The 12,416-nt window shown below is 36.6% G+C and overlaps 1 protein-coding gene across 4 annotated transcripts in view; it reads right to left on the bottom strand.

Moving 5' to 3' along the window:
* The window catches only part of LOC136864129 (putative GTP-binding protein 6), a 195,447-nt gene that overhangs the window by 144,511 nt on the left and 38,520 nt on the right, over positions 1-12,416 (bottom strand). For 3 of the 4 annotated variants that reach the window (XR_010859275.2, XM_067140738.2, XM_067140739.2), the window contains exon 3: positions 12,175-12,303. The exons of the other annotated variant lie outside the window; for it this stretch is intronic. Coding sequence is in view for 2 of the 3 variants with exons in the window: in XM_067140738.2 (XP_066996839.2) it covers positions 12,175-12,303 (129 nt within the window). In the remaining variant the exon portion in view is untranslated. The remainder of the gene's footprint in view (positions 1-12,174; positions 12,304-12,416) is intronic. 4 annotated transcript variants of the gene reach the window in all.

The following is a 12,416-nucleotide window of genomic DNA, read 5'->3' as shown; positions in this document are numbered from 1 at the left end:
GGGAAATTCCTTTTATAAATTCACCATAGAGATTTAAAAATGACAGACTGTAGTAGTAACTGGACATGGGATAAACACTCAATCCCACTTAGTGCCAAGGTTACGGATGGTTAAAGTCTTCCCATTCCACTCATCCAGGGGCTATCATTTCTGCGCTATAATAAATATTGAAGTAATTTAAGAACTTTAAAACATAGTTCACAAACTTGAAACATAGATGTCCTTGCTTTGTGGAAGTTAACTATCACTTTCATTGATAACTTCCAACACAATAAACAGTACGGTATAATTGAAATAACTTCATTCGAATACAGTTTATGGAAAGAGTCGGTTGTATTATTACTAATATTTTTACATGAAATGAAAATGCAAAAACAGTCCCCATTATTATCACCATCAGTCTTCAATTTAGACTGAAATTAATGATCCCCAGAACTATAATAATATAATTTCATGACGCTATTGCTAGACTGGTGCATCCCTTGTATGGCAGGCCTCTGACGAGTGTGTGCAGAATATGATGCATTTTTGAAACTGCATATTACAGTCCCGTGCAAATTGATAGGAACAACGGATTTTTTAAATTATTTTTCCAATGGTTAGCGACAGTGTGCTACACATGACTTATTCTTAGTTCACACGCTCTCTACACGTTATTTGCACTGTTATTCAGTGTTATTTAATTTGTGTGGCGACTGTTGTGGATAAAAGCGGTATTTATTTCAAAGCGAGTCAATTTGGAGGATTTTTGAGGTGGTAGTAATACCTATTTCTTCAACGGATATGACTCCCAGGAAGCATGGTGCAATTATAGCATTATCTCAAAATACTTCTATGACACAAAGAGTTAGTTACTAAATTTGGTGTCGGTGTAGGCACTATATATAGAATTATTCAGCAGTACAAACAAACTGGATCAATTTCACCGAAGAAAAGGGGAACTGTGGAAGGAAAAAGAAAACGACGCCAACTGATGACTGATTTCTCCTCAGGAGAAGTCAAATAAATCCTAGGCTTACTACTGTGGACATAACATATGAATTAGGGGAATGGGGAGTGAATCTGCAGGTTTCTAATGTTCACCGTAGACTTCTGTTAGATGGAAGGAAAGCCTGCAAACTTGTAAAGAAACACCTTCTAACAGGAGAAATGAGAAAGAACTTTTGTGGACACTTAGTCATCAGGACTGGATGATAGAACACTGGAAGATAGTTCTTTTCTCTGAAGAGAGTTATTTTCAAGTGCAGGGGCAGAGGTTTCAATATGTGCGCCAAGTGAATAATGAGGCAACAACTTCACATCAATTGCAACAGAACGTAAAACACCCCATGCAGAAGATGTTTTGGGGGTGTTCCACATATGAAGGATTGGGAACCTTAGCATCAGTTGAAGGGATGATGAAATCTGACTAGTACTGCAACAGGGTGTCCACCCATATGGAAAACTGGGGAAACTGGAAAATATCAGGGAATTCAATAAATAACTGGAAAACTGGGAAATGTCAGGGAATTCAGAAAATATCTGGAAATTTGTACTTCTGCCAGATAAAATGGACATACCATATTTATCCGTGCAACAGAAGCACATTTCTCAGTTTTTATAACATTAATCTAAGGCATGTCTTTTATGCCAGGAATAAATTAAAAAGAAACATAATAAACATTAAAAAAAGTGTGAATGTGAAGTATCCAATAGCATCAATAGCTATACGGATATCCTATAGCAAGCAGTAGCGACTATGATAGATCAACTGATCGAAGAAATTTTCATGTTTTGATCTGCTTACTACTGAATATTCTGTGTTGTTGGGGAATGGTGAGCTTGATGAATTAGGCCTATATTGCGTTCTCAGTTTTTCTAATTGCTTAAATATATGGCTTCCAAAAAAAAATATGCATATATACAAAATTCCACAACCCAACAGATGACTGTGTTTCTTTACTGTGTAATGATGTGTGTGACATTTACTACCTCATAAAATGTAAAAACAGACAAAAAACACCGACTGAATGCAGGAAAGTGTGAAATTCACTAAAACTTATTACTCAATCGAGTGATTATTATTATTATTATTATTATTATTATTATTATTATTATTATTATTATTATTATTATTATTATTATCATAATTATTACTATTAAGTGTGCTGACATAGGTAAGCCTTGTGTAAATGTGTAATGCATCATGACACCGTTCGGGCCACACCATGTTGAGTTTCTAACCTATCTTTCGTGCGAGGGGTTCGGAAGTTTTGAGGCACGACTAGTAGCTTGTAATATCACGTGTAATTTTGCGAATACAGAACAAGATTTAAAATAAAGTGACAACACATTGTAAGATGAAAGTTGTTTGTTGGTTTGGAGATTTTGAGTTTGTGAAGTATGTTTGTATGTTTTCTGTCTTGACTCAGCCAAGACATCGATTCATTTCGGTTGAACGCAATCTCGAAACCTGGCTACTAACTGTATTGTCTACATCACCACGTGGTTAAGCTACCTCGCTAGGCATGTGTGGTATAGGTTTAATAGTGTTCAGTGTAGATGTAATTTTATTTAAATACGTGTGATGGTTAGTATATAGTTCGCCTGTGTACCATACCCCAGAACAGATCGTGAAAGACATGTGGCAAGAATGTGACTCAGCAAAAATTGACACCGTGGTCTCGATCAGTCATAACCTCCCTCCTATCCCAGTTGTTAGCCACAAATAATTTATTTATCTCATTTTTAATAATAATGCATAATGCATTTTTTGGCAAGAGCAATACGGACAAATTTTTTTCATATCTTCGTTCTTGCCTATATATGACCTTCTAGGTACTTAATGTACTGTATTTGAGCAAAACGAACTTGTGAAATATCGCAAAATTTGATTTATTGCGCGAATTGGGCAAATAATCACGAAATACGTACAACTTGGTGCGAAAAATGCGAAATAGCGGGAAAGCTCTCCAATAAACGTTTAAATGTTTCTGACAACTGGACAATTGTTGTTTCCTTTTCAGTTTATTGATAGTGCTGTATATTCTCTACACAAACGCACACAAGGCGATGTGCACTATGCATCAGAAGTACGTGTATTCAGTTCCGCGATCTTGAAAAGAAGACCGGTCTTAGATACAGCAGTGCACAGTGAGAGTTCCCTACTTACGAACCTTTTTTGGTTAATGTCCAGCATTTAAATATAGAAATGCCAAAAACTAACATCAAAATAGGTTTTTCGGGGGGCGAGGAATACAACAGTGTGGGATTCTATGTATTTGATGCTGCAAGAAAGATTCTAATGTGTAAATACTGTAATATTTGTATTACATGAAAATGAAAAGACACGTGCGATAAGCACGGCAGAGTGTCAGAAACACACATAAGGAAGAAGAATGAACCAAATGAACACATTTCGAAGCAGAAAATATCAATCGGCGATACTTCACACATCGCGAAGAAGTTGAAAAGAGATAGAGAGCAATTTGTAGTAGACACAACAAAATCATTCATGTAAGCTAAAATTCCTCTAGAAAAAATGGATAATGCTGGCATGAGGAAGTGGATGAACATAAAAGGAAAGATAAATAATACTGTCTTTATTGTTAAAATATGACGGTATTAGTGGGCCTATTGTAAATAAATCGCCTGGTTGAGTAGTAATAATGTTATTGTTTTTACGTCCCACTAACAACTGTTACGATTTTCAGAGACGCCGAGATCTCAAAATGTTGTTCCACAGGAGTTCTTTTACGTCCCAGTAAAACTAGTGACACAGGGCTGACGTATTTGAGCACCGGACTGAGCCAGGATCAAATCTGCCAACTTGAGCTCAGAAAGCCAGTGAATTTGTATCCAAGTGTTCGCAAGCATCATGGTTTCCGACGTCTAATGTGGACAGCGAGAGGGGCTTCTTTGCTTACATAAAGATACTTTCCGACCGTCGCACAACTCTGCCTGCTGATGTTGAAACCATGCTAATTTGTACTTTGCAGAAAAGTAACTCAACATGTAAAAAATATAGGCTAAGTATAAATCCATATTACAGGGCAGATCACCAAACTTTATTTTGAGGTATCAGTGATTTATATATTTCTAGAACATTTTCTATACGGTATTTGGTTTTTTTAAGATTTTATAACAAAGATGCCTTACAAATATGAAGTTTTGAAGCTTCCACCTAATCAATACATACATTTATATATTATTGTTCTACAGTACCAGTTTTGACGTTGTGAAGGTCATCTTCAGCTGACAATCATAACATGCAATTAAAACATCACAATAAGAATGTCACATATGGGTAATACAAATGTTCTAGTTTAAGTAATCGTCTACATTAACTGATATAATAATTAAAACTTAACATTGCTATATGTACATGAATGATGTATGTTAAAATACATTTTACCTGTCAGCGATAGGATGATGATGATGAGACTCCAGTTTGAAAATGGCGTGAAAGATCTATTTCAGTTGTATGCCCCGCAAACTGGTTGCATAGATGAACATCTAGAGGACTTCTTAGAGGAAGTGGAGAGACAGATAGAAGATAAGGAAGTACTATTGATGGGAGATCTAAATGCACAAGTTGGAATGGAAAGACAAGGAAAGGAAGATGTTGTAGAGCCCTTTGGATATGGAAATGTAAATCCAGAAGGCGAGTTGTTGGTGGATTTTTGCATGAGGAATCAAAAGATTGTTGGAAACACCTGGTTTAGGAAGAACAGCCAGAAGATTACAAGGTATGGTTGGGGAGACAGACGAACAAAGACCATGATTGATTATATAATCATAGAGAAAGAACACCGGAAGAACCTTGTAGATGTAACAGCCATGCCTGAAGAAGCCTTTGGTGGAGATCATACAGTTGTGATAGGAAAATTGAAAGTTGGAAAGATTGAAAAACCCCAATTAAGAAGAGAGAAAAGAATTAAAATATGGAAGTTGAAGGAGAAAAGCATACAAGAAGAATTTCAAAGGGAAATAATACCCTTGGTACCCAGGACAGAGGTGGGGAATGTTGAAGAGGAATGGAAAAGATTTAAGGAAGCACTGGTTGGATGTGCAGATAAGGTGTGTGGTAGAACATCAGGAAATGTGAAAGACAAAGAAACACACTGATGGAATGATAGGGTAAAGATTAAAGTGAAGGAAAAGAAAATGGCATGGAAAGCATGGAAAACATCTAAGACTGAAGAAAGTAGAAGAAAATATGTGGAGGCAAAGAATTTGGCCAAGAAAGTAGTGGAGAAAAAGAGGAAAAGCTGGGCCTTATTCACACAGACATTGAGAGATGATACGCAGGGCAGCAAGAAATTACTGTATGGTATCTTAAGAAACAAAAAGAGAGATCAAGTAAACACCAGATTTGTGAAGGATGAAGGTGGCATAATTTTAACAAAGCCAGAAGAAATAAGAAATAGATGGAGAGAGTATTTTCAGAAGCTGCTGAACATAACAACGGATGAATGAAATCAAAATGGCAGTAAGAAAGATGAAGAATGGAAAAACTGCTGGAATAGATGAAATTTCAGTGGAGATGATAAAGGCAGCTGGAGCTGTAGGCCTGCAGTGGACATATCGGGTTCTCAGGAATGTCTGGGAGAATAAGGAGGTCCCTGAGGATTGGCAAAAAGGAATAATCATCCCAATTTTCAAGAAAGGTGATAAGAAAGTTTCGAAGAACTACAGGGGAATTACTCTAATATCCCATGTTGCTAAGATAATGGAAAGGATACTGGAAAATAGAATAAGGTTGAGGGTTGAGAATCAGATACAGGAAAATCAGTTTGGTTTCAGAAGTGGAAGGTCAACAATAGAGCCCATTTTCATTATGAGACAACTAATGGAAAAGCATTGGGAGTACGGGAATGATATGGTGATGACATTCATTGACATTGAAAAGGCATATGACAGTGTCCCCAGGACGAAAGTTTGGGACAGTCTGGTGCAAAAAGAAATTGGACAGGGATTAATAAAAATGATCATGGCATTGTATAAGGAATGTTGTAGTTGCGTGCAAACACAGGTTGGCAGGACAAGTTGGTTCAAAATAACTAGTGGGCTGAGACAGGGAAGTGTTCTATCACCAATCCTGTTTACAATAGTAATGGATGACATCATGAGAACAGCAAAAGAAGCATATGGAGGAAGACAAATGAACATGATGTTATTTGCAGATGATATTGTGATTTGGGGAGAAGACGACAGAAAGGTTCAAGAGCAGTTGAATGCGGTGAATGGGAAGATCGAAGAATGTGGATTGAAAATAAGTGCAGAAAAGAGTAAAACTCTTGTTACGACTAGAGGGGAGAAAGAAGGGAAAGGTCAGATTAGTCCTGCAGACAAGCCCCTGGAAGTAGTGGAAACGTTTAAATACCTGGGGAGTGAATTAATGGAGAATGCTCGACTGGATGCTGAGATTAGTAAAAGGATTCAAGCTGGAAGTTGTTTCTATCATAGTGTAAGAAACATGTTATAGGACAAAGATGTGCCAACGGAAGCAAAGGATACTATGTACAAGATGTATAACAACTTACGGAGCAGAAACTTGGACAATGACAAAGAAGGATGAGAGTTGAATACAGGCAACCGAAATGAAGTTCTTGAGGAGTATGATACAGAAGAGTAGACGAGACAAAATAAGGAATGAAAAAATCCGGGAAGAAATTGGAGTGGAAAAAATGAATGATAGAATAGAGAAGAGCCGACTAAGATGGTTTGGGCACATAAAGCGTATGAACGACGAAAGAATGCCAAAAAAGGTGTTGGAAATGCAAATCCAAGGAAGGAGAGGCCGTGGACGACCACGATTGAGATGGAAGGATACCATCCAACGCAGCATTATAGAAAGAAACCTGGACTGGGACACAGTGTTCGAGGAGGAGTGGTGGAAAGACCAAAGAAAGTTGAAAGGAACCACATTTGCCCCTACCCGGCTACAGCTGGATAAATGGAAATGATGATGATGATGTTGATGATGATGATGATGTAAAGGTGCCACATAGTATGGGTAAAAACTTTATCAATTTACAAATGTTTTTCGTCTTATTTTCGTCTACGTTAATCGGTATGAGAGTTGAAACTTTGCGATACTATTATGTGCGCAGGTGATATATATTGAATGTACAATTTTCTTAAATTGTGAAGTGTCCACTGTTCCACATTAAAACTTGTGACTAGATGAAGAAAACATTTTGAAGTACAGATTCATTCTTGCGGCGTGTTGTATATGCTACTATGTTATGATATATGATCAGCCGTGTTTGTCTACAGGTGGTATAATAGTATGAGTTTCTTGAAGTAATATGAACACTTATGTTGAAATCAGGTAGTTGTCCGGTATTTAGTGCGGGACTTCGTCGATCTATACACACAGCTTATAGTTTATGTTAAGACTGGTTGACCATAAAATTTGATAGAATACATTGCATAAATGTAGATAAATTGTTGTTTTAGCGACGTGCTTCCCCTAGTCTTTATGTTATTTGATTTTTGTCAAATGTCAATATGTAACACTTGATTTCAACATGCCTTGTGTTTTTGGTTAGCGTGAAAGCTTCCTTCTTCACTTTGTGTTGTTGGACGTGTTTGTATTGTAGATGTGGACACTTTGATGTGTGCTATTCGGGAGCACGGCGAGCACTGCGCACATAATAGTATCGCAGTTTCAACTCTCATACCGATTAACGTAGACGAAAATAAGACGAAAAACATTTGTAAATTGATAAAGTTTTTACCCATACTATGTGACACCTTTATAATTTAAGAAAAATGTATTTTAACATACATCATTCATGTACATATAGTAATGTTAAGTTTTAATTATTATATCAGTTAATGTAGACGATTATTTAAACTAGAACATTTGTAATGACTATGTTTTACCCATATCATGTGACATTCTTATTGTGATGTTTTAACTGCATGTTACGATTGTCAGCTGAAGATGACCTTCACAAGGTCGAAACCGGTACTGTAGAACAATAATATATAAATATATGTACTGATTGGGTAGAAGCTTCAAAACTTCATATTTGTGAATATAATCAATACGGAAATGAAACTTATAGATTATGAAAGATACCAAAATAATTAATTTACCCCATACTATAAGGAAGATTTCACAAGAAACATTGATCAGTTCGGCAGTTTATTTCACGAAATACTGACCGAAATAGTGTCAGTTTTAACACCGAAATCAACAGTTTTATTTCACCAAAAAGTAAGGCCTTTAATAATGCACCTATTCTTGTTTTAGTGTTGGATATTGTTAGGAAGTGCAAACACTATCTTTGAAGGTTTTGTGAATTTGTTTTCATTTGTGATTCGCATGTGATTTTCTTAGTACCGGTACGGTATTACATTTTAAGAGGGCTGTGTGCTGCAGTTATATTGCATCAGCTGCTATCGAAGCAGTACATTGCTAACAGCATATGTAAGTCAATGCTCACATGTTTTACGAACTGTCAATTTAGAAGAAAGCCGTACGGAGTATAGAACTATTTAAAGATGTTTACAATATCCTTATATTACGACTGTTTTCAGCTAACAATGTCTTCATCAAAGCCTAGGAAAACTTTGTTTAATGATAGGTGGCTGCTTGATGATACTTTCAGAACATGGTTGAAATTCATGCCTCAGGACAAATTTTCAGCTTATTGCATAATATGTAAAACATTATTTTCTCTTAGCAACATGGGGATACAGGCATTAAAAAGTTCATGGGAGGAAATAAGCATGCCACTAGTGTCAAGTTCAACCAGTTCTCATCATCCCTTTCAAGTTAAAAAAAAAAATGTGAATAGTGAAGTAACAGAAAGACTTAAACTCAGTAGATAATAAATACCCTGGCTGCAAGCACAAATTGTCCTCTGCCTGCCACAGCTACCACAACGAACTCTATCACATATACTACTACTACTACTACTACTACTACTACTACTACTACTACTACTACTACTACTACTACTACTACTACCACCACCACCACCACCACCACCACTACTATTACTTTTTTTTAAGGTTCACCAGAGACAAGATGTCTACAGAATTACCTTTCAAGAGAGCAAGTAACCAAAGCTGAGATTATCTGGTGCATGCATACTGTCATGCAACACCATTCTTTACGTGCCAGTGAAGCTAGTGTATGTTCGTTCCCAGTAATGTTCCGACTCTGAAATAGCTTTGAAAGTTCAACTGCACTGAACAAAAGTTGCATATACATTCACTCATGGTTTGGCTACCTATTTTCATAAACAAGTTCTTGAGATGTGTAGCATGCGCACACATTTCACTGTTGGTTTTGACGAGTCACTGAATAAAGTTTCTCAGATGGACCAAATGGATCTTGTAGTTCTTTGTTTCAATCCTGACAGTAATGAAGTATGCACTTCTTATTTTAATTCCGTGTTTCTTGGTCACTCTACCTCCTAAGATTTGTCAAATGGTTTTTTGCAAGCAATGCAAGGACTCAATCTAAAAAAAAAAGTTTACAAATTTCAATGGATGGTCCAAATGTTAATAAAAAGTTCCTTCAGGATATCGGTAATTTACTAAATGATAATCCAGATGCTCCTGTTTTGGTGAACATTGGATCTTGTGGTTTGCATACTGTGCACAATTCATACACAATGGCAGTAAAAGAAACCTAGTAGAATATTGCAGAGTTTCTTCATGCTCTTCACTTCTTGTTTTGCTTTGTTCCTGCAAGATGTGCTGATTATACACATTATTCAGGTTCAAACGTACTTCCTTTGAAATACTGTGCAGTAAGATGCCTCAAAATTTGAAAGTCATTGAACGTGCTACAGATATCCTACCTAATGTTGACAAATATGTGGAAGGAACAGAGACAAGAAAATCCCAAACTGTAACAGCTTGAAAATAGTATCAGCTTCACTTAAAGATAACCTTCTTAAGATCAAGTTGTCATTTTTATTATCACTTGTTGGAGATTTGGAACCATTCCTAAAACAGTTTCAGACAGATCTTCCATTTGCACTACTCCTGTATGAATCTCTCATTGCAGCAATGAAAAATGTCATGACAAAGTTTGTTAAGTCTGAGTAACTGCAGTCTTCAGAAAATGTCCTCAAAATTAATTTAGGCAGTAAAGAAAATCTTCTGCCTGCATCTATAACTGACAAAGGTTATGCTGCTAGAGCAGCACTTTGTGGCACTCTTGGATTAAATGATAGATATATAATAGTGTTTCGCACAGATTGTCGAAGAAGAATGGTAGCTTTGTGCAAGAAGTTACTGGAACGGTCACCGCTGGCATATAAACTGACTAAAGGAATTTCTTGTTTCAATCCAAGTGTAGCCAAGCAACCGCTAAGCAGCAAATGGCTAAGGATGGCTTTAAATGCCTTTGTTGAAAACGAATGGATCTCGACTAATGAAGCCGATCATATACAAAGGGAGTTACCTTCTGTTTGTGACAATGATACTTTCAAGGAAGTAGTGAATTCTTTGTCTTCAAGAGACGAGAGGTTAGATCACTTTTGGCTCTGCACTGTTTTGCCAACAGTAAATTTGAAAACAGAAAGGTTGGCTTAATTTCTGAAATGATACTAATATTGCTTCATGGAAATGCTTCACTTGAACATGGTTTTTCTGTTAATAAAGAAATGATAGCAGAGAACATGCTACAAGAATCCCTTGTAGCACATATAAGATTATATGATGCTATTTCAAACTGTGGTGGAATTGAAAAGGTCTCCTTTAATAAGAACATGGTCTATGCTGCAAGGAATGTTCATGCTTTGTATGTTCAAAATCTAAAGGAGAAACGTGAAACAATGGAAGTAGAATATTCTTTGCAAAAAAAAAAAAAAAAAAAAGAGAAAGGCCACTTTGTTGCTGAAAGAATTAGAAGAAAGGAAGCGGAGGGTGATGGCAGAAGCTCGATAGTTGTTCGTGGCTATAGATGAAGAAATTTCTTAATAATTAATGTTATTTGTTTTACGTCCCACTAACTACTCTTTTAAGGTTTTCGGAGACGCCAAGGTGCCGGAATTTTGTCCCACAGGAGTTCTTTTACGTGCCAGTAAATCTACCGACACGAGGCTGACGTATTTGAGCACCTTCAAATACCACCGGACTGAGCCAGGATCGAACCTGCCAAGTTGGGGTCAGAAGGCCAGCGCGTCAACCGTCTGAGCCACTCAGCCCGGCAAGAAATTTCTTTGCTGAAGCAGTAATGGTATTCAATTTTTAAAAATCTTGAAATGAATTTAATTAGACTAAATTCAACTTCCAAGTTTTGAAATTTAATATGCACATTATTTGCTCATTTATTTTTTGGATGTTAAGTTTTCAAAATGTATTTTAATATTACTGTCATAGGTGGAAACTTCCTTTATAATTTTATTTTTTTCTCATTGTGTGTCAGGGAAAGAATGGTTTTTATGTCTGTAAAACAGGGAAATGTCAGGGAACTTTAAAATCTGGATTTGGTGGACACCCTGTGCAAAAAGCAGAGTTGTACCAGAGCTGCAGAAGTTTCCAGACAGTGACAGAATTTTTCAGCAAGATCTGGCTCCTTACCATACTTCAAAGAAAGTGAAAAATACTTTCAGTGATAACAATATTAGTGTATTAGAGTGGCCAGGGAACTCTCCTCATATAAAGACTATAGAAAACTTGTGGGCTATTTGCAAAAGGAGACTGACTGTTCCACCAAAGTATTCATGATAGAGTCTCTAATTAAAGTGTGGTTACATGTTGATGAACTGAAACATATGTGTTCAAAGCTTGTGAAATCAATGTCAAATCATGTGAAAGAACTTGTAAAACACAAAGGAGGACATATTAGCTATTAGAAGTTATTCAAGGTATGTATTATGTAAATAATGAAAAAATTAAAAATGTGTACATTATTGCCGCGTTCCAATTAATTTGCACAGGACTGTAGTATGGTGGAGGGTAGTATTATGTGGCGTATGAGTTACAGGGATGTTAGGGACAGCATGAACACCCAGTCCTCAAGCCAAAGGAATTAACCGTTTAAAATTAAAATCCCTCGACGAAGTCAAGAATCAAACCTGGGGCACTGCGGACCAAAAGCCAAGAGCTGATCCCTCAGCCAAGGAACTGGACACTCCCAAGTTCCCTGTTCAACATACACTAGTCCACCTAACAACGGATATCAGTATACTATTCAAAGTTTAAATACATAACACACACCGTAAATAAGGTATTTCAGCCATTGCAACCTGAAGCTTTGCCTCTCTTGTCACAGCACGTTCACGTAAAATCTGCATCACAACAGCATAACGGTCAAAAACAGGTACACCAAAACCAGTTTCTAGTTCCCTGGAAGATAACATACACAATATATAAACATAATTTCACATAAAATTTTACTACTCCATAATTTGAAGAGTATTCATGTGGAAAAAAAAAAAAAAAAAACCTAATCATAGTAT

The sequence above is a fragment of the Anabrus simplex genome, chromosome 2 (assembly GCF_040414725.1).
Source record: "Anabrus simplex isolate iqAnaSimp1 chromosome 2, ASM4041472v1, whole genome shotgun sequence".
Taxonomy (NCBI): Eukaryota; Metazoa; Arthropoda; class Insecta; order Orthoptera; family Tettigoniidae; genus Anabrus; species Anabrus simplex.
The sequence above is the reverse complement of the archived record's forward strand: the minus strand, read 5'-3'. Positions and strand labels throughout refer to the sequence as shown.